General features: G+C 44.8%; 1 protein-coding gene across 10 annotated transcripts in view; it reads left to right on the top strand.

Annotated features, from left to right (window-relative positions):
- Window positions 1–26,125, top strand: part of PACS2 (phosphofurin acidic cluster sorting protein 2) — a 209,266-nt gene that overhangs the window by 29,450 nt on the left and 153,691 nt on the right. For all 10 annotated transcript variants that reach the window (XR_012160291.2, XM_073356257.2, XM_073356256.1 and 7 more), the window contains exon 2: window positions 23,060–23,147. Coding sequence is in view for 9 of the 10 variants with exons in the window: in XM_073356257.2 (XP_073212358.1) it covers window positions 23,060–23,147 (88 nt within the window). In the remaining variant the exon portion in view is untranslated. The remainder of the gene's footprint in view (window positions 1–23,059; window positions 23,148–26,125) is intronic.

Genomic DNA, 26,125 nt, shown 5'->3' with positions numbered 1-26,125 from the left:
TTATGCTGTTTCACTGTAACTACACAGATTGTACCTACCTATGTTAGTTCTGTAGCGTGTAAGACTAGATGTGCTGTGCATTGTTTATTTGGCTTTACTATAATTTTTCTATTCTCAGTAAGTCTCTTACTACAACTGATGTGAAGACTATTTGAGAGTTTCACACAGACCATCAAGAAGAAGTGAGAGAATGTTATCTCTTTGCACACGCCGAAGTTAAGGAAGGGATGTCTGGAATCCTCTGTCAACAAAGGAGTCCTTGATGTGAGGCTTGCTGCCATCGTGGCTGCATTCCTCATGATTCACAAGAAACTCCTAATCAAGAACAGCATAAGGGGTTTCAGGAAATGCTGATCTGTGGTCTGTTCCTTGCACAGTCACAAACTTCCTCCTGTGCGACTTCATGCCAGGCATTTCAAATCTTTTAATGCGTCTGAGTTCATTATCATGTCTGTAATATGGGGATAATATTTACCCATCTTCTCATAGTGGTTTTGGTGTGCCACATCACTAGATAGTTTGTCCAGTCTGTGCATTGAGGCAGGCTCCTGCAGAAAGATGTGCATGTGATCCTATAATTAAAAACTACTATAATGCACAGGGGCAGAGTTAAGGTTTTATGGGCAGCCATAATTCTTGACATTTTCCTGAGGCTCACCTGCTTCACTTTACAACTTGAATGATCTTACTATAGATTTGTATACGGAGTGCAATTATTAAATGGGTTCACTGCTTATCTGAGGACATAGCTGCAGATCTTAACTGTGTTTCACTGTGTGCATATATAAGTATCTAAACTAGATGCCTGTCATAATGTGCACAAGCTCATCATGCAGAGTTTGCACATGATTAGCCACTTTCTCCATGCCTTTCGAAGCTCTGTAAAGTCACGGTCAGGCTTCTTCATGTAGGTGGTTAGAGTAGAAGTATAAATAACAGTGTACCTCTCCTTCCATTTAGAATGCATTGACACATGATTCTATAACCCATTCCATTTTTGCCTGTGATTTACTATCTTGTAACAACTCTTTATTCATTGTTTTGCCTTCTTGTACTACAAGCACGGTATATATCTATTTCTAGATACTACCTGCATTATTCCTAAACAAAACTACACCTATTGATGAAATGCTTCTAGTATATATTTTATTCTGTTTCCTCAGTGCCTCTGCCATTCTGTTTTTAATTTTATACTTCATACACCAAATCTATCCTTAAGAAATCTTGTGTTTTGACCTTTTACTCCTCATGTATCTTCAGTATTGAAACTATTAATGGCGGTTTGAGCATTGCAAGTCTCTGAGCACTGAAGAATAGAAGTGGGACACAGCACTTGTGTGTTCATTTGAGTTTGAGTAGCTGGTTACTTTAGATAAGTCACTTTTTTATTTAAAATAGTCGAATTTCTCCAAGAAAAACTCCTTTTTCAGTTTGTTATGCAATTGATTGTTGCCTTTGGGAAAAATTCCACTAATAGTGTTGAAAAAATCTAATATCTAAATAATATTGAATACCTGCTTGCCAGCTAGGATTGTTTGACAGCTGCTGAAGAGGATTTGAATGCTAGACCAAAAATGCAAATGTTTCCACAAACTTAATAGTCACATTCTGTCGGATATGCTGCTGTTGATATTAAAGTGACTCTGCTACTGAGTGTCTTTAGTAACTATTGAATGATTTGATTAAAATTTCCTCTTAGTGAAGTTGTTGTAGGCTACAGTGGAAGGTGCCAAGCAAAGGCTGAGTGGCCAAACCTTCCGAACTTCTCATCCAGTGAAAGATGCAACCAAACTTAAAACTCAAGTGTTGTAGCATGTAGTAGTGGTTTTTCTTGCATGCACACTGTGACAGGTTGGATCATAGAAACCCCCTTGGGGCTGCCAACTGATGTGTCAAGACTACTTCTGCCCCTGCTTTCTTGCCCTGGCAGCCTGGGACTCCAGCACCCTGTCTTGCTGAGCCAGACACACCAGTCTGCTCCAACACAGACCCAGGGTCTGAACCATGTGCCTCAAAGCTGCAGACTTAACTGAAAGCAGCTTAAGAAATGTTCTTGTCTTTAACACTCAGATGATCAACTCCCAATGGGATCCAAACCCCAAATAAATCAGTTTTACCCTGTATAAAGCTTATACAGGGTAAAGTCATAAATTGATCACCCTTTATAACACTGATAGATGTGCACAACTATTTGCGCCCCCCCCCGGTTAATTATTAAGTAAAAAGTGATTTTATTAAATAAAGAAAGTAGGATTTAAGTGGTTCCAGGTAGTAACAGACAGAACAAAGTGAATTATCAAGCAAAATAAAATAAAACACGCAAGTCTAAGTCTAGTACAGTAATAAAACTGAATACAGATAAAATCTCACCCTCAGAGATGTTTCAATAAGTTTCTTTCACAGACTGGATGCCTTCCTAATCCTTTCCCCTGGTACAGCCCTTGTTCCAGCTCAGGTGGTAGCTAGGGGATTTCTCATGATGGCTGCCCTCCTTGTTCTGTTCCACCCACTTATATATCTTTTGCATAAGGTGGGAATCTTTTGTCCCTCTAGGTTTCCCCCCCCCCCTCCTTCTCAATGGAAAAGCACCAGGTTAAAGATGGATTCCAGATCCAATGACATGATCACATGTCACTGTAAGACTTCATTACCCACTTGCCAGCCCACAGGTATGCAGGAAGACTTACAAGTAAAACAGAGCCATGCACAGGTTAATATGGTTAATGGGAGCCATTAAGATTCCAAACCGCCATTAATGGCCCACACTTTGCATAACTACAATAGGACCTCATAGTTATATTTCATATTTCTAGTTTCAGATACAAGAGGGTGGTCATCCTATTGTACAAATAGGATGACCACATTCAGTAGATTATAAGATTTGTAATGATACCTAACAAGAGACCTTTTGGATGAAGCATATTCCAGTTACATTATATTCACACTCATTAGCATATTATATAATTTTATAAAAGAGTGCAATGTCACACACAGAGCCTCACAAGTTGAGCTCTCTTGAAATAGAAATGCTCATTTTGCAATGGCAATATGGATTCTTTAAGGTGGAGCATGAGATAAGATATGTGTGTACAGGGAAGCTCCAACGAGGGAAAATTTTGTTTTAAATATCAGTGGGGAAATAACTCCTTGAGATCAGCTTGGGAATGAGTTTTCGTAAGGAAAATTGCCTAAAAGGAGGTGGGATCAGAACAACTTGATCAGTCTGAGAAGCACCTTTTGGAAAAGGTCTAGGGACCAGCCCTCCAAAAAGGGGGAATGGACTAGCTGGCCTAACTATATGTACATTATTGCCAGCCTAATCGCCATAGAATCATAAATGTTAAAGATGAAAAAGGCTGGCTAGGGGTTGTCCCATCCTTCTCCTTGCCAATGGAGAAATTACCGCCAGTGCATTGTCAAGTGCTTTCTCTAGTTGAGCCTTGATTATCACCAGAGATTCCATTGCTTCCCTTGGGAGATCACTCACTGGTGAAGTATTGGCTAAATTCATTAATTTAAGAGGTCTTTGGGGCATGGAGCTTGTCTACTCTATTTGTACGGTGGTGAGCCCACTGCCAGCACTCAGGAAAATTTGGTAGTCTTTCAGCTGAACTTCTTTAATTTCATCTTTTGCCCCTAAATAATTTCTCCACATCCTTGGTGCTGACAACTCTCAAATATTTAGACTGTTGTGATCATATCAACCCATTCAATGTCACTTAGACAAGCCGTGTGTCTGTTTCTGTCACTACTTAATCTCATCAGATTCCTGGATCCTATTTTGCTCTTCTGGAAACTTGTTCCCAGCTTGTCTGCCCCTTTCTGCGCACTTTCATAGACAGCTCGGCAGTCTGGAAGCAAAAATATGTCACCCAAAACATTCAGATATGGAAGAAATTAAGGGAATAGATGCCTGGAATAGACTATAGCCTCAACCAAAACCATGTAGAGCATTACTTCCTTCCCTGCACCAGAGCACAAATGCTTCTGGGTATGCAGCACTTTGTTCCCATAACGTTGCGAGGCCCTATCTAATCTGTTGTCTCTTTCTCATATGATTATCTAGATGTCTTTCCCTACATGTAATAGCTGCATTTGTCTGTTTGTGAGAACCTTAACTGAGGGTTTCCCTGGGGGGAAGCTGCTGCTGCGCAAGGTGCTTCCTAGCATCCAGCGGACTGTGCCTGTGTGCGGTAAACCAGGGGCACCTCCCAACCACTGTACACTGTACTGTACTGCTTCTAAAGTCCAGGGACCTGTTCACGTGGCTTTTGGACTTCATGGCATCAGCGCTGGCTACTCCACAAACCTCAGAAAATCTGACCAACTTTCAACCCTAATTGGTTTACATTGATTTGCAGACCCAGAGACCAACTGTTTGTGGGCGTTGCTCCTTCTCTTCTCAGCGCTGAACCAGTTCAACCCTGCTTACCTGAAAGATCCAACAAGATCACAGCCCAACAGTCTTCTAAGGTGGACTTCAGGCTGTCACTCTATCATTTAGTGACCATAACACAACTGAATTACTGTCTAGCTGTTTAAAGCTTCAGTGATGAGACTTGCTCTAACTGTGTAGTAGAGCAGTGGGCAGTATGCATAATGCTGTTGAATAAATGCTGGAGAGCACAAAAACAGGCTGACCAAGGCCAGTCACCTCACTGAGTTTGACTGCGTTCAAGCAGACTCACTGGTTTGAGTGCTCAGACTCTCTGCCTTGAGAAACTGGCAAAGGATTTGCCAGGGGAGCAGTAAGTGCTGTTTAACGACCCAGATTTTTTACTCTGCTCTCAAGAGGGGGGCGGCTTGCTGTTTGGCGTACTTCTGAGGGATTAGGGGGAAAGGAACAAACAAGCCAAAGGATGAGCACCGTCTCATTTGTTGTCTCATGGGAGCAGAGAGTGAGAGTACGTGCCAGCTAATCAGCTGCTGTGGGAATGTTTTATTGTTAAAACCGCTGTTGCCCTAAAGCTGGGGTAGGGTGAGAGGAGAGGTTGCAGAGAGGGGAAAATACTGTAAAAGTCCAAATCTGGTTGGTTTTTTCTTTAAACCTTTTTATTTATTTATTATTATTGAAGTGCAGGTATGAAAGAGAAATGGCTATCTAGCTCTGTGGGAAATTCCATAGGTGCTCTGAGAAGAGTGTATTTCTCTGGCTCTGTAGTATTGTCAGAGGAAAATCTTTGTGTGGGGTATTCTGTCGTTTGCAGCTAGCTCTTGGTGGATCAGTGAGTTGTCAGAGCCTGATGGTCCCTGTGGATTGCACAGGCTTTGCCTGCAGCTCCCGTTAATGAGATGGGTTCAGGGTGTTTGGAACACTTCTTGCCAGCTGACTCAGTCACTAATAGCAGGGGTTGCCTTTATGCATTTTTGTAGAACATTTTAAATGAGCAATCCCTCTGAGATATTAGCTGTACTACACTCCAGTCGGGGGGTGAGGGGGAACTAGCAACACAGAAGAAGGTTGAGTGAGGAAGGCACGAAGGAGATTGGGGAGGGGAGTTGGCTCATTTTGAAGCACTTGGAGGAGAGGAAGGTGATCAAGAACAGTCAAGATGGATTCAAGAGCAAGTCATGTCTGACCAACCTGATTACCCTCTATGATGAGCTGGCTCTGTGGATATGGGGAAAGCAATTGGCGTGATATATCTTGACTTTAGCAAAGCTTTTGATATGGTCTCCCACAGTATTCTCGTCAGCAAGATAAAGTATGGATTGGATGAATGGACTATAAGGTGGATAGATGGTCGGGCTCAATGGGGTAGTGATCAATGGCTCGATGTTTAGTTGGCAGCCGGTATCAAGCAGAGCGGCCCCAGAGGTCGGTCCTGGGGCTGGTTTTGTTCAACATCTTTATTAATGATCTGGATGATGGTATGGATTGCACCCTCAGCAAGTTTGCAGATGACAGTAAGCTGAGGGGGAGAATAGACACTGGAGGGTAGGGATAGGATCCAGAGTGACCTAGACAAATTGGAGGATTGGGCCAAAAGAGATCTGATGAGGTTCAACAAGGACAAGTGCGGAGTCCTGCACTTAGGAAGGAAGAATCCCATGCACTGCTACAGGCTGGGGACCAACTGGCTAAGCAGCAGTTCTGCAGAAAAGGACCTGGGGATTACAGTGGACAAGAAGCTGGATATGAGTCAGCAGTGTGCCCTTGTTGCCAAGAAGGCAAACGACATGTTGGGCTGCATTAGTAGGAGCGTTGCCAGCAGATCGAGGGAAGTGATTATTCCCCTCTATTCGGCACTGGTGAGGCCACATCTGTAGTAGTGCGTCCAGTTTTGGGCCCCCCACTACAGAAAGAATGTGGACAAATTGGAGAGCATCCAGTGGAGGGCAAAAAAAATGTTCAAGGGGTTGGGGTACATGACTTATGAGGAGAGGCTGAGGGAACTGGTCTTGTTTAGTCTGTAGAAGAGTGAGGGGGGATTTGATAGCAGCCTTCAACTACCTGAAGGGGGGTTCCAAAGAGGATGGAGCTTGGCTGTTCTCAGTGGTGACAGATGACAGAACAAGGAGCAATGGTCTCAAGTTGCAGTGGGGGAGGTCTAGGTTGGATATTAGGAAACACTATTTCACTAGGAGGGTGGTGAAGCACTATTTATCTAGGGAGGTGGTGGAATCTCCATCCTTAGAAGTTTTTAAGGCCTGGCTTGACAGAGCCCTCGCTGGGATGATTTAGGTTCTGCTTTGAGCAGGGGGTTGGACTAGATGACCTCCTGAGGTCTCTTCCAACCCTAATCTTCTATGATTCTTGCTCCAGCTGGGTATCCTTTCAAGAGCTATTTCCCCCTGCCATTATCCCCTTTGATTTTCTGGCACAATTAGATTGCTTATAACTTAGGGTGTTTTCTAGTGGAAACCTTTCTTTGTTCGCAGAATACATTGTGGGGAGCTGCTCTCTGGCTGTGTTCTATCTTGGCTTTCTAGTTCAATCGTATTCTTCTGTCTCCTACCTACTAGGTCAGAAAGTACACATTTACCAGCCAGACAAAGGCATTGATCCATGATGCACCCTAAACGGCCTGCTTTCTTCCAGTTTATAATGTTTTGACTGCTGTCATCAAGGTCCCATATTAAAATTCAATTTTTCCATGCTGTGGGGCTTTAGAGGGGAGGCAGCGTGTCCTAGTGACAGGAGTACTGAACTGGAACTCTCAAGATCTGTTTGTGTTGCTGGCTCTATTGGCATTTCTGTGTGACCCTAAGCAAGTTTCCCCATCTGTGAAATGGGGCTACTTATAGTGATAACCTTTGCAACGTGGTTTGAAAGAAAAAAGCACTATATAAAAACTAAATATTATACTTCACAGTGCTCTCTGGCCTCTATTTCAGATTGCAAATTCTAGTGTGGACAGGACACAAACATCTTGCTCATCATGTGTACCCTTAGGTTGTGGTCCTGGAACCCAATAGTTGTCATTTCTAGAATCTACTACTGTTAATGTTGCTTAACTTCTTTGTACCTTGTTTCGATCCTAAAATGGGTCTAATACATTCACTAATATCGGCAGAGGATCTGAAAAATCAAATAGAAAGTATAACTGCAAAAATCACTTTTTATGCATATGATGGATTTAGGGACCAGTCAAGCCTGAAGAAAATGGCTTTAGCTCCTTTAAGCATCAAAAGTTTAAAGTCAGGAGGCAGTAAGTTTTTCCTTCCATTTCTTTCCAGACTCGGCTCCTGCCTATAAAGTTGGACCATGCTGTTTCAAACATTGAACTGATTTTCTGTAAACTTGACTTTGTGGGATGTTTTAAATCTCAAAACTCTAAAGCTTTGAAGGCTGTATGCACTGTAGCTGTATGAAAGTGTGTGGAAAAATTCCTGTTTATTATATATTTGTATTGATTGTAAAGCGCACAAGGGGGAGGAGTTAATTGTTATAGTTGAAAGCTCAACCTTTCTTGACCCCTGTGGGTTTCTCCCTTTTAATAGCGCATTATTAATGCTATTTTTGTGCATGACATTTCCTTATTAAACATTAAACACTCCAGTGGCATTTCTTTTTAAGCTGTAAATTTGTGTGATCTGGAACTGCTTGGCTTGGTGCCTCCTGAATGAGTTACCTTCCTTGACTAAAATTACTGTATCCCGGCCACCATTGATTAAGGCCTCCAGAGCACATGGGAAATGTACCTCTTTGCCTCTTCCAACCGGGGTGTTGGATCAAAGCTTATAAACTCATATTTTCACAGCCGATCACCATTTAGTGCTCTGTCACTATTCAGCTGATAAAAATGCATGCATTCCAGGCCCTGAGGACATGTACAGTCTCATTTTTAAAAATATGAATGAAAATTCACTGACCCAAAGAACTTAAATTGAGCATCCCACCAAAACTAATGCTTTCTCCTCAGACCTCTTGCGCTTATTTGAACCACCCATGCAGAGCTTGGAACAAATAGACTTGTACTATACTCAGCAGATTCAGGCTTCACTAGCCAAGTGGGGAAGGGAGGCCCAGGGCTGGTCCCCCTTCACTCAATGACCTGCTACGATTTGCTGTTAAAGCACCTGATCTCTACAGCCATAAAATCTTAGGATCTTAAGAGTCCCTACCATTATAATGAAGCTGTTTCCAGACTTTCCCAACTATTTTTGAGTTTGAGGACAATGAAAAATACTCTTCCTATTGGAAAAAAAAAATCTCAAAGGTTTCTTGAGCAGGGCTGCGGTCAAAATGGAAGAGAGTTGAAAGTTGCAACTAGGCATGGAAATAGTCCTCACTGAGAAGGTGTTGGGTAGTCTTGTCCTGGAAGAGATGGGTTTTGATCTGTGAGCCTTTGAATTACAGTAATTTTCATCTATAGGTTTTGGAGTTCCTTACCAAAGTGGGCCATTAGCCCCATTGTGTATCTAAGCACAGACCCATAATTGCTGAGAGGCCTAAAACATGGGTACAGCATGTCAGAAATCAGGGCTTATACCATCTGTTGCACTGTAACTTTCACCTGTATCTGTCTCAGTGATCCTATCTGTAAATGGGACTGACACATGGCAACCCAAGGACTCGCATAAGAACTGATTGCAAAGAACTAACATGGCCAGTCAGTGGAAAAGGTGGGAAAAGCTCAGGACTTCACAGTCTGAGCCTTAGGCCACAGAACGTTTTGGTGAGATTAGGATGATTATTTTCTTCCTTCTCCCCCTTTCCTGATACCTGGGTTTCCGGAAATACTGGGAAGATCCAGCCCGGTTAGGAGTCTTTGCGGAAATAGTGAATTAATGAATTAAATGCTACTAAACTGCTGACATGTAGGTGCTGCAATTAGTTCCTTAGGCGCATACTTAACAAACTTGCACTCGGCTAGATAGGCTGTCTGATTTTTTTTTTTTTTCAAACATTCATAACTTGGTCAAATCCATTTCCTCAGAAAAATGCTTCTTATTCAGACTCCAATGCAAAATCTCTCTTCAGCTGTTGACTTCAGCTGTTGGCTTGTATGCACAACAGTTCTTTTATTTTTTTATGTAAAAATGTTGTTCCTGCCCCTCTTCTCGTTTAAGTGGCTCAAGGGATTTTTCTCAAACAAAATTTCACCTTGGGAGACGGACTGTGGAATATGTGAGGCCAAAAAGTGACACGCTCAATGTATGGAATGTAAATAGGGTTATAATGGAACGGTGCTTTGTATCTTTAAATGTAGCAGTTGCTGCCTGTGCCTAATATAATTATCTGAGTGACAGAAGCAAAGCAGAGGTGGAGCTGCAGATCTATGCAAATCTGTATGAAAGCACAAAAGTCTCATTGTGTCGAATTAATACTTTGTATACAGAAGGTGCTTGTTTTGGGTGGTGATGTAAAATCTCAGTATGATACGTTCACCTCTCTTTTGACCATCTCCAATACGTTTGTACAAACAATGTCCACGTAGAAACACAGATTCCCTGAAAGCAGCATGTCCACTGGTTGAAATTTGTAACTTCTCTAGAGGATCGGATATGTGTAACTTCTGTCATAAGAGACTATACGTGCAGAGGGAACCTGCCTCTGTAGAGTCTGAAGTGCAAGATCATCTTGGCTGTTAGGGTTCACTTTAAATCTGTGATCTGGGTATCAGGATAAGATGTCCTGTCTCTGTTGCTCAGGGAGAGTCTGATTCATTAGAGCAGGGGTGGGCAAATGTTTTGGCCCGAGGGCCACATCTAGGAATAGAAATTGTATGGCGGGCCATGAATACTCACAGAATTGGGGTTGGGGTGCAGGAGCGGGTGAGGGCTCTGGTTGGTGGTGCAGGCTCCGAGGTGGGGCCAGAAATGAGGAGTTCAGGGTGTGGGAGGGGGCTCCATGCAGGGGTGAGGGTGTGTGGGGGAGGGCGGGGGAGGAGTTTGGGGTGTAGGAGGGTGCTCTGGATTGGGACTGAGGGGTTTGGAGGGCAGGAGATGTATCAGGGCCTGGGCAGTGGGTTGGGGTGCAGGAAGGGATGCAGACTCCGGGGTGGGGATGGAGATGAGGGCTTTGGGGTGCAGGAGAGTCCTCCAGGCTGGGATCGAGGGGTTTGGAGGGTGGGAGGGGGATCAGAGCTGGGGCAAGGGGTGTGGGGAGAGGCTTAGGGGTTCAGGCTATGGGTGGTGCTTACCTCAAGTAGCTCCTGGAAGCAGCGGCATGGCCCCCACCTCCCATGGCCCCCTCTGGTGTTCCAATGGGAACTGCAGGGGCAGTGCCTGTGGATGGGGCAGTGTGCAGAGCCTCCTAGCCATGCCTTTGCATAGGAGCCAGAGAAGTGACATACTGCTGCTTGGAGCAGCCCCCAAACCTGAGCCCCAGCTGGAGCGGGGCAAGCCCCAGACCCCGCTCCCCAGCGGGAGCTTGAGGGCTAGCTTAAAATGGCTGGCGGGCCAGAGTTTGCCTACCCCTGCATTAGAGTCTCAGTCTAGAGCTTGGCTCACTTGATCTAGCAGCTGGTTCTTCCATCCACACTCCTGAGTTTCATGGGGTTTAATTAAAATGCAGGTCTTTAATTTTTAATTTTGTTTCCTTTCTGTTGGTCAAAGATCTCTGTGTGAGTGAAGTCTTGGTGCAATTATTGTGCTCCCCATAGAGAAAAGGACATTTAATTCAGTGAGCCAATTTCATTCTTAGAGGTATATTTTTCTGCTTTTTATACCCCAAGGCACACAAACAGAATTATCAAATTAATAAACAATTTGCTACCTTTTTGGTTACACTGGTTGTTACTTGTTTCAGACCTTAACTGCCAAAATGTTACCTTCCCAGCAGATAATTGCTATTCTAAAGGCAGACAGCATGCGTAGCGAGGCCGTCAGTACACACCATTCCATTTGGATGTAGAGTACTTCTTGTTCCAAAAGGTGGAAGGAAATAACCTGGGAGCAGCCACTATATGCTTGATTCTATTTAACTGGGAGGAATTAGTTGTGAATCTGAAGGTTTAAAGGCAACTCGGGAACGTGAATGATAGGCTTCATTATCCCAAGGAAAGGAAGGAGGGACCGCAGAAGAATAAGGACAATGAACTTCAAAAAAGCAGACTTCAACAAACTCAGAACTAGGAGGTGAGGTTCTATGGCAAGAAAATCTGAGGGGAAAAAGGAGTTCAGGAGAATTGGCAGTTTTTTCAAGAGACAGTATTAAAGGCACAACAGCAATATATCCCAACGCTAAGGAAAGATAGAAAGAATGATAAGAGGACAATATGGCTCAATTAGGAGCTTTTTAATTACCTGTAAGTTAAAAAGGAATCCTGCAAAAAGCGGGAACATGGATGAATTGCTAAGGATAGGTACAAAAGAACAGGAAGGAAAGCATGTAGAGACAAAATCAGAAAGGCTAAGGCACAAACTGAGTTACACCTGGCAAGAGACGTATAATAAAAGGTTCTATACATACATTAGGAATAAGAGAGAGACAAAGGATGGGGAAGGAGAAAGAATAGATGACACCCTAGGCTGAGGTGTTCAATGGCTAGTTTGCTTAAGGCCTTGTCTACCACTTTACAGTGCTGCAACTGTCTCGCTCAGGGGTGTGAAGAAACACACCCCTGAGCGCTGTAATTTTCAGCGCTGTAAAGGGGCAGTGTAGACAGTGCCCCAGCTCTGGGAGCTACTCCCCTGTTGGCAGTGCTTTAATGTCGCTAGTGAAGACGTACCCTAAGTCTTCTCTAAAATGTTAATTTTGTTTGGATGCTTGAAGCATTTAATATTAGCAAGGAGAGGGAAGGAACACAAGCCAGAACAGGGAAAACATGTGAAAGAATATTGTAAGCAAGTCCATGGCCTGGCGATATTGACCCTAAGCTTAAGGTACTTAACTGTATAAAGCAATCTCAGAACTGTTAGCAATTATCTTTAAGAATTTATGGAGGACAGGTGAGGTCCCAGAGAACTGGAAAAGGGCAAACATAGAATCTATCTTTTCTTTTAAAAGGAGAACACAGAGAACCTGGCGAATTATAGACCAATCAGCTTAACTTCAATTCATGGGAAGATACAGACCAAATGATCAAAAAAGCAATTTGTGAGTGACTAGAGTGTAATAGAGGGATAATAGCCAGCATGGATTTGACAAGAACAAATCATCTTAATTTCCTTCTTTGGCAGCATGACACGCCTAGTGTATTGGGAGTTGGGAGCAGTAGATGAGACTTATCTTGATTTTAGTAAAGTATTTGAGACCGTCCCACATGACATTCTCATAAGCAAACCAGGGGAAAGTGGTCTAGAGCAGTGCTACTCAAAGTGGTGGTCCATGGACTGGTGCTGGTCTGCGCGCACATTGGAAAAAAAATGGCCGCCCATTCTCAGCTTGAGAAGCACTGGTCTAGATGAAATTACAATAAGGTGGGTCCACAGCTTGTTGAAAAACCATACTCAGAGTAGTTATCACTGGTTTGCTGTCAAACTTGGAGGATGTATCTAATGGGGTCACGCAGGGGTCTCTCTCTTGATTCTGGTACTAGTCAATATTTTAATTAATGACTTGGATAAAGGAATGGAACATGTGCTTATAAAATTTGCAGATGACACCAAGCTGAAAGGGGTTGCAAGCGCTTTGGAGGAAAGGATTAGAATTCAAACTGAAGAATTTTTCTGAAGTGAACAAGATGAAATTCAGTAAAGACAAGTGCAAAGTACTTCACTTAGGAAGGAAAACTCAAATGCACAGCTTCAAAATGGGAAATAACTGGTGAGGCAGTAGCACTGCGGAAAAGTATGTGGGGGTTATAGTGGATCATAAACTGAATATTATGCAGTTGTAAAAAGGCTAGTATCATTCTGAGATGGATTAACAGGAGTGTTGTATTTAAGAAACAGAAGGTAACTGTCCAGCTCTGTTTGATGCAGGTAAGGCCTCAGATGGAGTATTTGTTCCAGTTTGGGGCACCACACTTTAGGAAAGATGTGGATAAATTGGGGAGAGTCTAGAGGAGAGCAAAAAAATAAGGTTTATAAAACCTGATCTACGAAGACAGGTTAATAAAAACCTGGGCACGTTAGATAATATTTAGTCTGGATAATACTTAGCCCTGTCTCAGTGCAGAGGGCTGGACTAGAAGACCTATCAAGGTCCCTTCCAGTCCTATATTTCTTTGATTCTTTGTTTAGTCTTGAGAAAAGAAGACTGAGGGGGGACCTGAAAACAGTTTGCAAAGATGTTAAGGGCTGTTACAAAGAGCAGATGGATCAATGGTTCTCACTCTCCACTGACAGTAGGACAAGCAGTAGTGTTAATCAGGGATTATAATCAGTAATGCAGTCAGGGAGATTTAAGTTAGATATTACCTCTAAGGCCTGGTCTACAGTATGCTGTTATTTTGGAATTAGCAGAGTTAATTCGAAATAAAACTGATCCCGTCCACATGACCAAACCTTTTTTTTCCGATTTAAAAGGCTCTTTAATCTGATTTCTGTACTCCACCTCGGCAAGTGGAGTAGCGCTAAAATCGAGATTGCAGTTCCGGGTTACAGGTACTGTGGACGCAATTCGACGTTATTGGCCTCTGGGAGCTATCCCAGAATGCTCCCTTGTGACCGCTCTGAACAACACTCTCAACTCCGATGCACTAGCCAGGTAGGCAGTAAAAGCCCCAGGAACATTTGAATTTCTTTTCCTGTTTGGTCACCATCAGCACAGGTGACCATCAGCACAGTCCACCACCACAGGCGACCATGCAGAGTCCACCATCACAAGAGACCACGTAGTCCCGGATTTGCAGACGAGCTCCAGCGTGGTCCGAATGGGAAGTACTGGATCTCATTGCATGTTGGGGAGACAAATCTGTTATGGCAGAACAACGTTCCAAAAAAAACCCCACAAATAAGTACGCTAAAGTCTCCAGGGCCATGACGCAAAGAGGCTACTACCGGGACGCAGAGCAGTGTCGTACAAAAAGAAGGCGGAAAAAAACAAACTCGGGACTACATGTTCGCTGAGCTCATGTAGTCCTCCCGCACTTACAGGGCCCAGCTGAAAGTGTGGAGGTAAACAATTGTGGAGACCCGTAAAGCATTAAATGAACAGGGAGAGGAGGGACGCGCGCGATGAGAGCAGGCAGGATGCTATGGTCAAGCTCGTGGGGGAGCAAACTGACATGCTCCGCTGTATGATGGATCTAATGCGGGAAAGGCAGCGAGACCACAGACTGCCACTGCAGCCCCTGAATAACCACCCTCCCTCCTCCCCAAGTTCCATAGCCTCCTCACCCAGACTCCCAAGACCACGTGGTGGGAGGCTACAGGGACCCACACATTCAACCCCAGAGGATTGCACAAGCAGCAGAAAGCTGGCATATCCTAAATTTTGATTTGGTTTCTGGGCTTGTCCTTCTCTCTTCCTCCACCCCCCTAACCCAATACCCCCTCCCCCAGTGTACCTTCTGATTTCTCTCAATGTGTTGGGAACAAATAATAAAGAATGTTTTTTTTAAACAATTGTGACTTTATTTACTTTCATATATATATATATATAGGGGGTGGGTAACTTCAAGAGAAACAAACACAACTGTCACACCGTACCCTGGCCAGTCATGAAACTGACTTTCAAAGCTTCTCTGATGTGCAGTGCGCCCTGCTGCGCTCTTCTAATCGCCCTGTTGTCTGGCTGTTCGAAATTGGCGCCAGGCGAGTTGCATCCACCTCCCACCCTGCCATAAATGTCTCCCCCTTACTCTCTCAGATATTGTGGAGCACACAACAAGCAGCAATTACAATTGGAATATTGGTTGTGCTGAGATCTAACCGAGTCAGTAAATTGCGTCAGCGCGCTTTCAAATGTCCCAGTGCACTTTCTACCACTATTCTGCACTTGCTCAGCCTACAGTTGAACTGCTCCTTACTACTGTCCAGGGTGCCTGTGTACGGCTTCGTGAGCCATGTCATTAAGGGGTAGGCTGGGTCCCCGAGGATAACTATAGGCATTTCAACATCCCCAACAGTAATTTTCTGGTCTGGGAAGTAAGTCCCTTCCTGCAGCTGTTCAAACAGACCAGAGTTCCTGAAGATGCGAGCGTCATGCACCTTTCCCAGCCATCCCATGTTGATGTTGGTGAAACGTCCCTTGTGATCCACCAGTGCTTGCAGCATCATGGAAAAGTACTCCTTGCTGTTTATGTACTGGCCACCCCGGTGTTCCGGGGCCAAGATAGGGAAATGCGTTCCGTCTATCGCCCTGCCGCAGTTAGGGAACCCCAGTGCATTAAAGCCATCCACAATCGTCTGCACATTTCCCAAAGTCACTACCCTTGATAGCAGCTGGTCAATGATTGCGTTGGCTTCTTGCAGCACAGCAGCCCCCACAGCAGATTTGCCCACTCCAAACTGATTCCCGACTGACCGGTAGCTGTTGGGCGTTGTAAGCTTCCATAGGGCTATGGCCACTTGCTTCTCAACTGTGAGGGCTCCTCTCATTTTGGTGTCTTTTGCGCTTCAGGGCAGGGGACGGCAAGTTACAAAGTTCCATGAAAGTGGCCCAACGCATACGAAAGTTTCGCAGCCACTTGGAATCATCCCATACCCGCAACGCTATGCGGTCCCACCAGTCTGTGCTTGTTTCCCAGGTCCAGAATCGGTGTTCCATGGCATGAACTTGGCCCAATGCCACCATGATCTCCCAAACGCCATATGCCATGCTTCTAGGAAGGTCTGTGTCCATGTCCTCATCAGTATAGTAATCACACTGTCGTTGCTTCCTCACCCGGTTTTGCAGGTACTGCACGTACCTCTGGATAATGCATGAGGTATTTACAATGGTCAAAATTGCAGCGGAGAGCTGAGCGGGCTCCATGCTTGCCGCGCTATGGCGCCTGCACAGGTAATCCTGGAAAAAAATCCCCCCCCCCCCCCCAGCTGAAGCCCAAGCTGAGGCCCCGCTGCCCAGGCTTGAAGCTGAAGCCTGAGTAACTTAGCTTTGCAAGGTTGTCTGTGGTGTCGGACCCTGGGCCATTGCCTTGCTTGCTACCCCCTAATGCTGGCCCTGGCTTTTAAACTATTGGATATGCAGAAAAACAGTTGTGGCAAAGGTGGGCCGAGGAGTTTTTATAGCATGTTGTGGGGGGCCTCAGAAAAAGTTTGAGAACCCCTGGACTAGGAGAATTCTCGAGGTCTCTTCAAGCCTTACAAGTCTATGATTCTATACCTTCAGAGGCTGAAGGAAATGGGTGAAGACCAGGCTTCTGTTTAAAGCTAGTGTCAGACTCTCACATCTTTACTTTAGAAAGACAGCCTTTTATATTCATTGGACCTGTGTTTATTCTGTAGTAGTTTGTAGCTCTAATTGATGGAGAATCTAGGCAAGAGCCTCCAACTCTTTTATGGAAACCTGGCTTATGATTAAGGGAAGGCCCAAGGTTCCATTTCAGATTCAGAAACTGAATAGAACCCATCTGTCCTCCCAATGGATATTTAAGTGCCTTGAGAAAAGCAAAAAACACAAAAGGTCCCTGCCAATAAAAGCTGGGAGGGGAAGTCAATCCCAATCCCAACCTTGGCGTAAATGAAATGAGCAAGAATAATCAAAATTATGTATCTATTAAATGCAAAAATTGCATGATTGCACAGTTAAAATAAACAAGGAATACAAAAGTGAGGGTTCTAAGCTTTTGTGGGTTTAACTATACATCTTGAACCCACCTGTGTGCCTTGAACTAGCTATGCATTCACATACTCAGTTACAGGTGGATGCTGAAACGAGTGCACGAAAAATGTTCTGCTGCACATGCGCAATATGCAGTTTTGAAATATTTACAAGTCATTCAGCCTACTTCTGTCATCGCCCTTGGTGTCTCTTGCAGTATTGATTCCAAGTGTCCTCCTTCCTATTGGATAGCTGTGTACTAGATTATTTTTCCCTGTGTATGTTGAGTGCATCTTTCCAAGCTGAAAATCATTTTTTCTGTTTCAAATCTCTCTAGATCACTGTATTTTTGTCCTTCCTGGTGTTAACTCCTCTCAGTTTAGTATTGCTCATGAAATTTAACATGCTTATTGCAACATTTTCTAGTTAGTTAATAAAGATGCTAAGAGCAGACAAATGCTGATCTGCGAGACTTAGGTATCACTAAAATTCCAAGCAGATGGACAAGAACACAAAGGGGGTGATACCTTTGTGCCTCCTTTTTGGATAATCTTGGTGCTGTTCTGTGTACACATCTGTACATGGAGGCCCCCCATTGGTTTTAGCCACTGAATCCACTGTTCGTGCATTACTCCAAATGTGGCTGTGGCTGCAATCAATATACCCTTAGAATAACCTTTAAAAAAAAATTTATTTTTTTTTGCAAGCGTTAGTCTCCTCCCATTTCCTACTTTGATTTGTAAAGTAACAGATAGGTAGAAGCTAGACAAGTTAGACCTGCAATAATAAACACACTGACTGCATGAATGATTTTTACACTGTGGATTTCTCTGAATCTCCTCCTCTGCTAGAGGATATAAATGCTTCATTGTTCTTGGTGCGAAGAGCCTTTTAGTACCAGTTGTCCAGCAATCATGGATAAAGAAAGCAGATGTATCTCATGTCTTTTTTTAACTGCTTTTGTTTCCCTGATCACTGTGAGAGGCTTTCTCAGGCAGCAGTGCTGCATGGGTTTGATCAAAGCTTATAAATGACTAATTGAAAGAATGTCAGTGGAGAACAGAATGCTCCTTGTATATTTCTGTGTGTGCTGAGAGCACAATTGTTTCTTTACGTAAGTTTTCCCTTCTTAAGCTTTGGGTATGATGGACAAAAAGAGCAGATTGTTTTGGTCTGTCAGCAGAGACAATGCCTGTCCTGTTATACCTCTGCTCTCATCACCTGACCAGCCACAGCTCTGTGGATTTTGGCAAGCAGGGGGGTGTGAGTGTTCTCCAGCTACAGCATTACAAAGAAAACAAATGGCATCACAACGAGTTCCTGACTCTGCTGCAGCATGCATGTGCTTGACACTTGACATTTCTTTTGGGACGGGGTGAGGAGCAGAGGCCCCTTCCCCTCCCTCAATCTGGAGTAGGGGACAGATTTATCTCTTTAAAAAAAAGAAAAAAGAGGAGGACTTGTGGCACCTTAGAGACTAACAAATTTATTTGAGCATACGCTTTCGTGAGCTACAGCAGTGAGCCATAGCTCACGAAAGCTTATGCTCAAATAAATTTGTTAGTCTCTAAGGTGCCACAAGTTTTCCTTTTCTTTTTGCGGATACAGACTAACACGGCTGCTACTCTGAAACCTGAGATTTATCTCTGAATCACTTCTAATTAGTGTTGGCACACAGTAAAAACCAGATGTGCAGTCAAAAATACTGGGCTTCGCTCTCCTCTCCCCCTGTTTCTGCCTTTCTGTGCTATTTCCTTCCCACTTTCTGTCAGTTTGAGCTTCCACCTTTCTGTGTGGATGGACTTGGTGTGTGAGAGCCTCCATTCTCCCTTTTGCCCTTTGTCATCAACTGGCTAAGGAGGGGCTGAGTTTGTCAGTTTTACATTGCTGCCAATTCCTGTAGTATCTGAGCACCTCTCCATCTGTAATATATTCATCTGCACAACATCCCTCTGGGGCAGGGCAGGGCTGTTATCCCTGTTGTACACATGGGGAAACTGAGGCCCAGAGGTACTATGAATTGTCCCAGTGTTGCACACATTTCTGTGTAAAATAGATAATAATGCAGCCCCTTGGAGACTTTGTAGTTCTCTGGATCCTTTGCGGGGTAAAACCTCTATGTGGAGTAGAGCTTTTCATTTTATTTTACTTGTTTATGTTGGTTTGTTTTCTGGGGTTTTGTCCATGGTTGGTGTTGGGGGTGCGGGGAGGTTGGGTGGAAGAGGGTGTCAATGTTCTGAGTCTCTCTCATGATGGAACATGCATGTGGGTCCCTCTGTAGCCTGCCAGCAGGAGGGGTTGCTAGAAGGGCCTTTGCTCTTTCACATCTGCTCTCTCTTAGGGGCTGAGTGCACTGCCTTGCCAGTCTCCAGTTTGGTCTGATGTGGGGCATTTTTCCCCCTTTGGTAGGTGTCTCTGCTCCCAGCATGGAGTATGTGCTGCTGGTCCTGCTGAAGTGATAAGCACCAGGGAGGGAGAGGAGCTGTGGAAGCTTAAGACAATGTTGGCACAAGAACAAATGGAACAGTGGCCATGAGTATATTTACGTTGGAAATTAGGTTTCTAACCATTAGAGGAGAGAGGTTCTGGAGAAACCTCCTAATAGGGGCTGTTGGGGCAAATGACCTAACTAGTCTGAAGCTGCAGCTTGATGAGTTTGTGACCAAGATTATATGATGGGGCTGCCTGCAGTACCAGGGGACTCAGTGACCTTCAAGCCCTATGGTCTGATGTTCATACAGTGCTTGCAGGAGTAGCAGCCAGGGAATGAAACCAACACAGTATGGATCAGTTTCACTTCTTGCTCTTGCTGGGTCAGGAAGTGCAGTGTACAGGTGTACGAGAGACAAGGTTCTCCGCTCTTACTGGGAAAATAGGATAGACACACATGGGAAGGAGGTGATTGGATCAACTATCTGTTGATCTCCTCTGTTATAAATATAAATGGAAGGGTAACCATCTTTCTGTATACAGTGCTATAAAATCCTGCCTGGCCAGAGGCAACATCCTGTTACCTGTAAAGGGTTAAGAAGCTCAGCTAACCTGGCTGGCACCTGACCCAAAGGACCAATAAGGGGACAAGATACTTTCAAATCTTGGCGGGGTGGGGGGAGGGGAGGAGGCTTTTGTTTGTGCTCTTTGTTTATGTGGTGGTTCTCCCTTGGGACTGAGAGAGGCCAGACGGATTAGGATGGGTTGGAGAAGATGGATTTCTAAGCATAACTCATGCTGAGGAATGGCAGTATCTGTGATGACGAGGACTGTCACCCCCCCCCCAAACAAATATATCAGGCACAGGCAGCCCAAGTGTGGAGAGTTAGGAAGATAGCTCCAAAGAGACTGGAGTTCCTGTTGTTCTCATAGTGAATAGAGAGATTTCAGAGTAACAGCCGTGTTAGTCTGTATTCGCAAAAAGAAAATGAGTAATTGTGGCACCTTAGAGACTAACCAATTTATTTGAGCATAAGCTTTCGTGAGCTACAGCTCACTTCATCGGATGCATACTGTGGAAAGTGTAGAAGATCTTTTTATACACACAAAGCATGAAAAAATACCTCCTCCCACCCCACAGTCCTGCTGGTAATGGCTTATCTAAAGTGATCACTCTCCTTACAATGTGTATGATAATCAAGTTGGGCCATTTCCAGCACAAATCCAGGTTTTCTCACCCCCTCCTCCCCCACACAAACCCACTCTCCTGCTGGTAATAGCTTATATAAAGTGACCCCTCTCTTTACAACGTGTATGATAATCAACTTCAAATCCAGACTCCAGCGAGAAACTGTTGAATTGGAATTCATTTGGAAATTGGATACAATTAACTTAGGCTTGAATAGAGACTGGGAGTGGCTAAGTCATTATGCAAGGTAACCTATTTCCCCTTGTTTCCACCCCCCCCCCCCGACGTTCTTGTTAAACCCTGGATTTGTGCTGGAAATGGCCCACCTTGATTATCATACACATTGTAAGGAGAGTGATCACTTTAGATAAGCCATTACCAGCAGGAGAGTGGGGTGGGAGGAGGTATTTTTTCATGCTTTGTGTGTATAAAAAGATCTTCTACACTTTCCACAGTATGCATCCGATGAAGTGAGCTGTAGCTCATGAAAGCTTATGCTCAAATAAATTGGCTAATGAATAGAGAGAGGATCTGACGGAACCATGCCCACCAAACACCAAGCCAAATGGTAGAGCTGTAAGGCTCCTAGGAGAAGTCATACCTAGGAGCTGTGCTGGGAAGAGGTGTCTGAGAAGTGGCTCAGTAAAGCAGGATCTTCCCTGAGTGTGCAGAGTGGAAGGGCTTCTTTCTGGCCAGTCCAATATTAAAATCCAGACACTAATGCTTGTTTCTTGATATTAACACTTGTGTATTGAAATAATTCCATCCGTACTTTATACAAGGAATTATTTCAATGCACAATAGTATCGGATCACTAATGACATCAAATAACACAAGAATGGGGGTCACCTGATTAATAGGCAGCAGGTTTGAAAAAAGGAAGTACTTCAGACAGCATACAGTCAACCTGAGGAACTCGTTACCGGGCAATGTTGTGAAGGCCAAAAGTATAACACTGTTCAAAAAAGAATTAGGGCATATCTACACTTGCCTTTTAAAATAAGAAAAAGTCCCTTTTTTTTTTTTTCACAAAAAGCATGGGATACACTTGTTAATGACTTTTTGCAGTGAAACTCAGAAGTTTCACTGCAAAAAGAAAACCACCTCCAGGAGAGGTTTACAGCTCTTACCGGTGATGCATTTGCAGTGATGTGCAGGTGAAGACACATTCTTCCTGTTTACGTAGCTTTTAGCCTCTGCAGGATATCCCACAGTGCCAAGGTGACCACTCTAGCCAGCAGCTCTGCTGCTCTGATGCCAGGTAAACAGACATCCACCCCTCCCCCTGTAAAGCCCCAGGAACTTTAAAACTCCCCTTCCTGTTTCCTTGGCAAGTGCTCACTTATCTGGCCAGGTGACAATGCCTGCTCCACCGGAGCAAAGGATCCCCTGCCTTGAGCCATGCTGAGCTACTGGAGCTTATCCATGTTTGGGGAGAGGAGGTTGTGCAAGGACCCAGGATGCCTCGCCATCATCCCCCACTTCCCTCCCTTAAGACCCATGGTCAAACTGGAGAGAGCTGCACTGTGGGATAGCTTCCCTAGAGTGCAGCTCTCATTGGGGATGGACGTGCTGCTAATGTAAACACTCTGACGCCTGAGGAATTAAGTGAGTACACAAACCAGTGCTTTACTTTCACTGATTCCCTATCACCGGTTAAACTTACAGCAGAAAAACTCTGCAAGTGTTGAGAAGTTCATGGAGGATCAGTCCATTGGTGGCTATTAGCCAAGATGGTCAGGGATGCAACCCCATGCTCTGGGTGTCCCTAAACCTCTAATTGCTAGAAGCTGGGACTGGATAGCAGGGATGGATCACTCCATAAGTTGCCCTGTTCTGTTAATTCCCTCTGAAAACATCTGGTACTGGCCACTGTCAGAGACAGGATAGTCTGTTAGATGGGCCACTGGTCTGACCCAATATGGCCATTCTTATTTTCTTAACAGCTTTGAACAAAGCAAAGTAGCAATGAGTGGAGCGTGACACTACTTTCATCTGCTTGGCATGCCAGCAGCAGGGGACAGAGGGAAGAGCTTAAATCCCTCTCATGTTTTTCCATTTGGGTGGCCAGAACTGCTTATTAACTTTTAAAAGAACTCATGAAAACAACAGTTGAAAAACAGGTAGAAGTAGGTCTTCATGGGCCTGGAGTTGCAAAGTGAAACAACCAACAAACTTGAAAATGTGCAACTCTGAATTCTATTGGTTGTCTGGCTTTAAGAGCTAGTTTTTTAACCTAGCTTGTGGGTCAGTAGTCTGTACTCTGTTCTCCAGTACATAAAAGGAAAAGGAAGAAATTCATCCCAAGGGCATGGTGTACCTCCAGCGTGCTCTGACTTCATGTCCTGTCCTTTTCCAGGCGTAACTCATAGCTGTTTCTCCTGTGTTCTTGCTTGCAGGTTGTGCACCTTGACTTTAAAGAAACTGGTCGTCTTAAAGGAAATGGATAAGGAGCTCATTTCTGTGGTCATTGCAGTCAAAATGCAGGTAACTTGCATTTAATACTTAGCCTTAAATGGTAAGAGCAACACAACAGTTGCAGTGTTAAGCGCTGAAATGTCAAGAAATATGAAAATTAAGGTTGCATTTTGTAATGCATGTGTACAAGGAGACTATCACCTACTATTCCACGAATACAATACGCTGTTTCGGTACCTGTGCAGTGTTAGGTTCATGAGTAAGATCTTAACATTTTTTCCTTTCTTGTGTACTTCCACTGTCATAGTATTAAAATATATCTTCACAGAGTGAGTTAGACTTCCCATCATTAAGGCCAAAAGTAGCTTTTTATTATGAAACTGAGTTTCTGTTACAAACCCTCATTCTCCCAACTTCATCAAAACTCAACCTCTTGACCTGTTTTACATGTTACATCTTGTCTCAGGGCAGAACAGAGGTTTTTTCCCTCATAGAGAGCTTAGGGCCAGTCAAATGGAGCTACAGAAGGACGGGAGTTAACATGCTCCCTCTTGCACTTTCAAAGGATTTTCCTTGTGTTTTTTTGCTTCATAATAACTACAGAATCACTGCCCAACTGCACTGCTACCGTAATCCTGGTAGAAAAGTGACTTCAAAGGGGTGCAAAATGCAGGAGAATGGATATCACTTGACTTAAAAATAATGTATATTTTAAAGTGTATGAACTTGCGTTGCAAGTGTGTTATATGGACCTGTAAGTGTCTAAATTAATGCATTGATTTTATACGTACATTGTGTACATACGTCAGTGTGCATGTAGGCAGGAGCTAAGCTGGGAAGGAATGGGGTCCATTCCTGGTCTACTTGTAAGCTCAGCTCAACATACAGGGAGTCCTGTCACTGAACAGTGCTTAAGCATTGTTTGAAAGCCAACATGATTTCCAGGCATAAAACCTCACTAATCTTGAGCTGAAGTTGATTAAATCTGCTGCTGCAGCCAAAACCCCTGCAGAGAACTTAGTAGTTGTCAAAAAAAACCAAAAACGTTAGCCTGAACATTTAAACTTAAAGGGTTCATCTTACAAGAAGACCCAGAATATTCAAATACAGAGCTATGGATTCAACCAGCTGTCACTGCCACTCTGAGAACAGCGAGAAACTCTGCTACAACCTCATCTGTGCATGTTGAGGCTGTCAAGTCCTCGTTTCCAGCAGGCCCTAGCAGCTCTGTTGCTATTTGGAGTACCGGTTCTGTCACTTCCTGCTTTAAATTAGAAAATATTTCCATCAGATTTCCTTCATCCCCTCCCTTCTCTAACGAACAGGCATCCAAGTAGCTTTGTTAGTTCCTCGTGCAATTCCAGAATGAGGGAGTTCAGTTCCCAGAACCTCTATGTCAGGATATCAGGAAACCGATTTCAGTGCCCCTTATGGGAAGGTGTCTTGAAGTTTGGGGGAGATAGGGCCCTGCACCCCCCACTTCCTGCGATTCACCCGTGACACTCAGCCAGCCGGTAAAACAGACTTTATTAGATGACAGGAACACAGTCCAAAACAGAGTTTGTATGTACAGAAAACAGGACCCCTCAGTGAGGTCCATCTTGGGGGATAGGGAGCCAGACCCTGTTCTGGCCTTCCTCTATTTCCCCAGCCAGCTCCAAACTGAAACTCTCCCACCCCTCCTCTCCTCTCCATCTGCATTTTCACTGACCATTTCCGTCTTAGCCAATTGTTTCCCTGGATTCAAATTCAAATCCTCGGCCATTACAGGAGCAGGGCCTGGATCCTGTCCCAAAGACACACAGTCACCCCCCAACAGGACCGCACAGCCGATATCCTGGAGAACCCAAACTACCAGCCAGCCCGACCCCTCCTGCACAGGGATCTGGCCCATAGGCAGGTCGTGGGCCTTCATCCCTGGGACCTTCACCCAGGTCACACAGCCCCTCAGCATCTGGTGAGGCTGCACCACCTGGGGCCTGACAACAGTTCTCTCTGTCCCAGGATCTCGCCACCCCAGGAATGTCTCCTCATTGACCACCACCTTCCGCTCCCACTGGGGGTCTGAGAGGCCTGTGCCCAGGAGAGTCCACGCAGACACATAGGCCAGGGCCAGGAGTGGAAGCCTGTCCACCAACCCACCCATCTGGCTGATGGCGTCTATGGCCTTGAGACCCAGCAAGGGAGCTAAATACCGCGGCTTTTCTGCAGGGTCCCCCTGGTTCAAATCGCCAGCCTGCTCGAAGGCAGTGAGGTGGGCATCCACATCTCCCCCCCCCGACCCCTTAACCAGGGGCAGCAATTTAGTATCGAGGTTCCCTGCAGTGCTGGCACCCCGGTGTCTATTCCCACTCACCCCTGGGAAGTCCAATATGCCTCTCCGCTCCACCATCAGCAGTTCATGCTGCTGCTGCTTCTCCTGCAGCTCTTTCTTGGGCTCTCGCTGTCTCTCATGGTCCTCTTGCTCTTTTGGACTCTGCTCCAATCCCATCTGTGTCTGATCCCCTGATGGGGAACCTGACCGTGAAGACCCCCGTCTGGTCGGGGACAGGAGTCTTGGGGATGCCTGGCTACAGCTACAGCTGCTCCCAGATCCTCTTGTAGCCCCATCTGGGTCAGGAATCTGCTCCTTAGAGCAGTCATCGTCCTCCAGCTGCACAACTAACTGTGCTTTGGTGAACTTTCCAATATGTAACCCTCTCTTTTTGCACAGGTTTACAATGTCCTTCTTAAGGAGATGGTGATAGGCCATCACTTCATTGTTCCCAAGTTGCTGTGGACTCGCATGCCTGTGTGCTCTCAGCTCCCCATGGTTTCCAGGAAGAACCCCTAGTGTGCTAGCCCTTCTCCAGGTCACCACCTCTCTCCCAGGGTCAAGCCGCAGACTCCTCTGCCCCTGAGATTGCTCTCTGCAGTCCCCAGGGAGACCCCATTACTGCAACAGTCCTCCTCTCATCCAGGGCCAAGCCACAGGCTCCTCCGCCCCTGAGACTGCTCCCCGCAGTCCCAGGGGGAATCCATTACTGCAACAGTCCTTCTCGCTGGTC

The sequence above is a fragment of the Lepidochelys kempii genome, chromosome 8 (assembly GCF_965140285.1).
Source record: "Lepidochelys kempii isolate rLepKem1 chromosome 8, rLepKem1.hap1, whole genome shotgun sequence".
In the NCBI taxonomy this organism is placed as follows: domain Eukaryota; kingdom Metazoa; phylum Chordata; order Testudines; family Cheloniidae; genus Lepidochelys; species Lepidochelys kempii.
The sequence above is the reverse complement of the archived record's forward strand: the minus strand, read 5'-3'. Positions and strand labels throughout refer to the sequence as shown.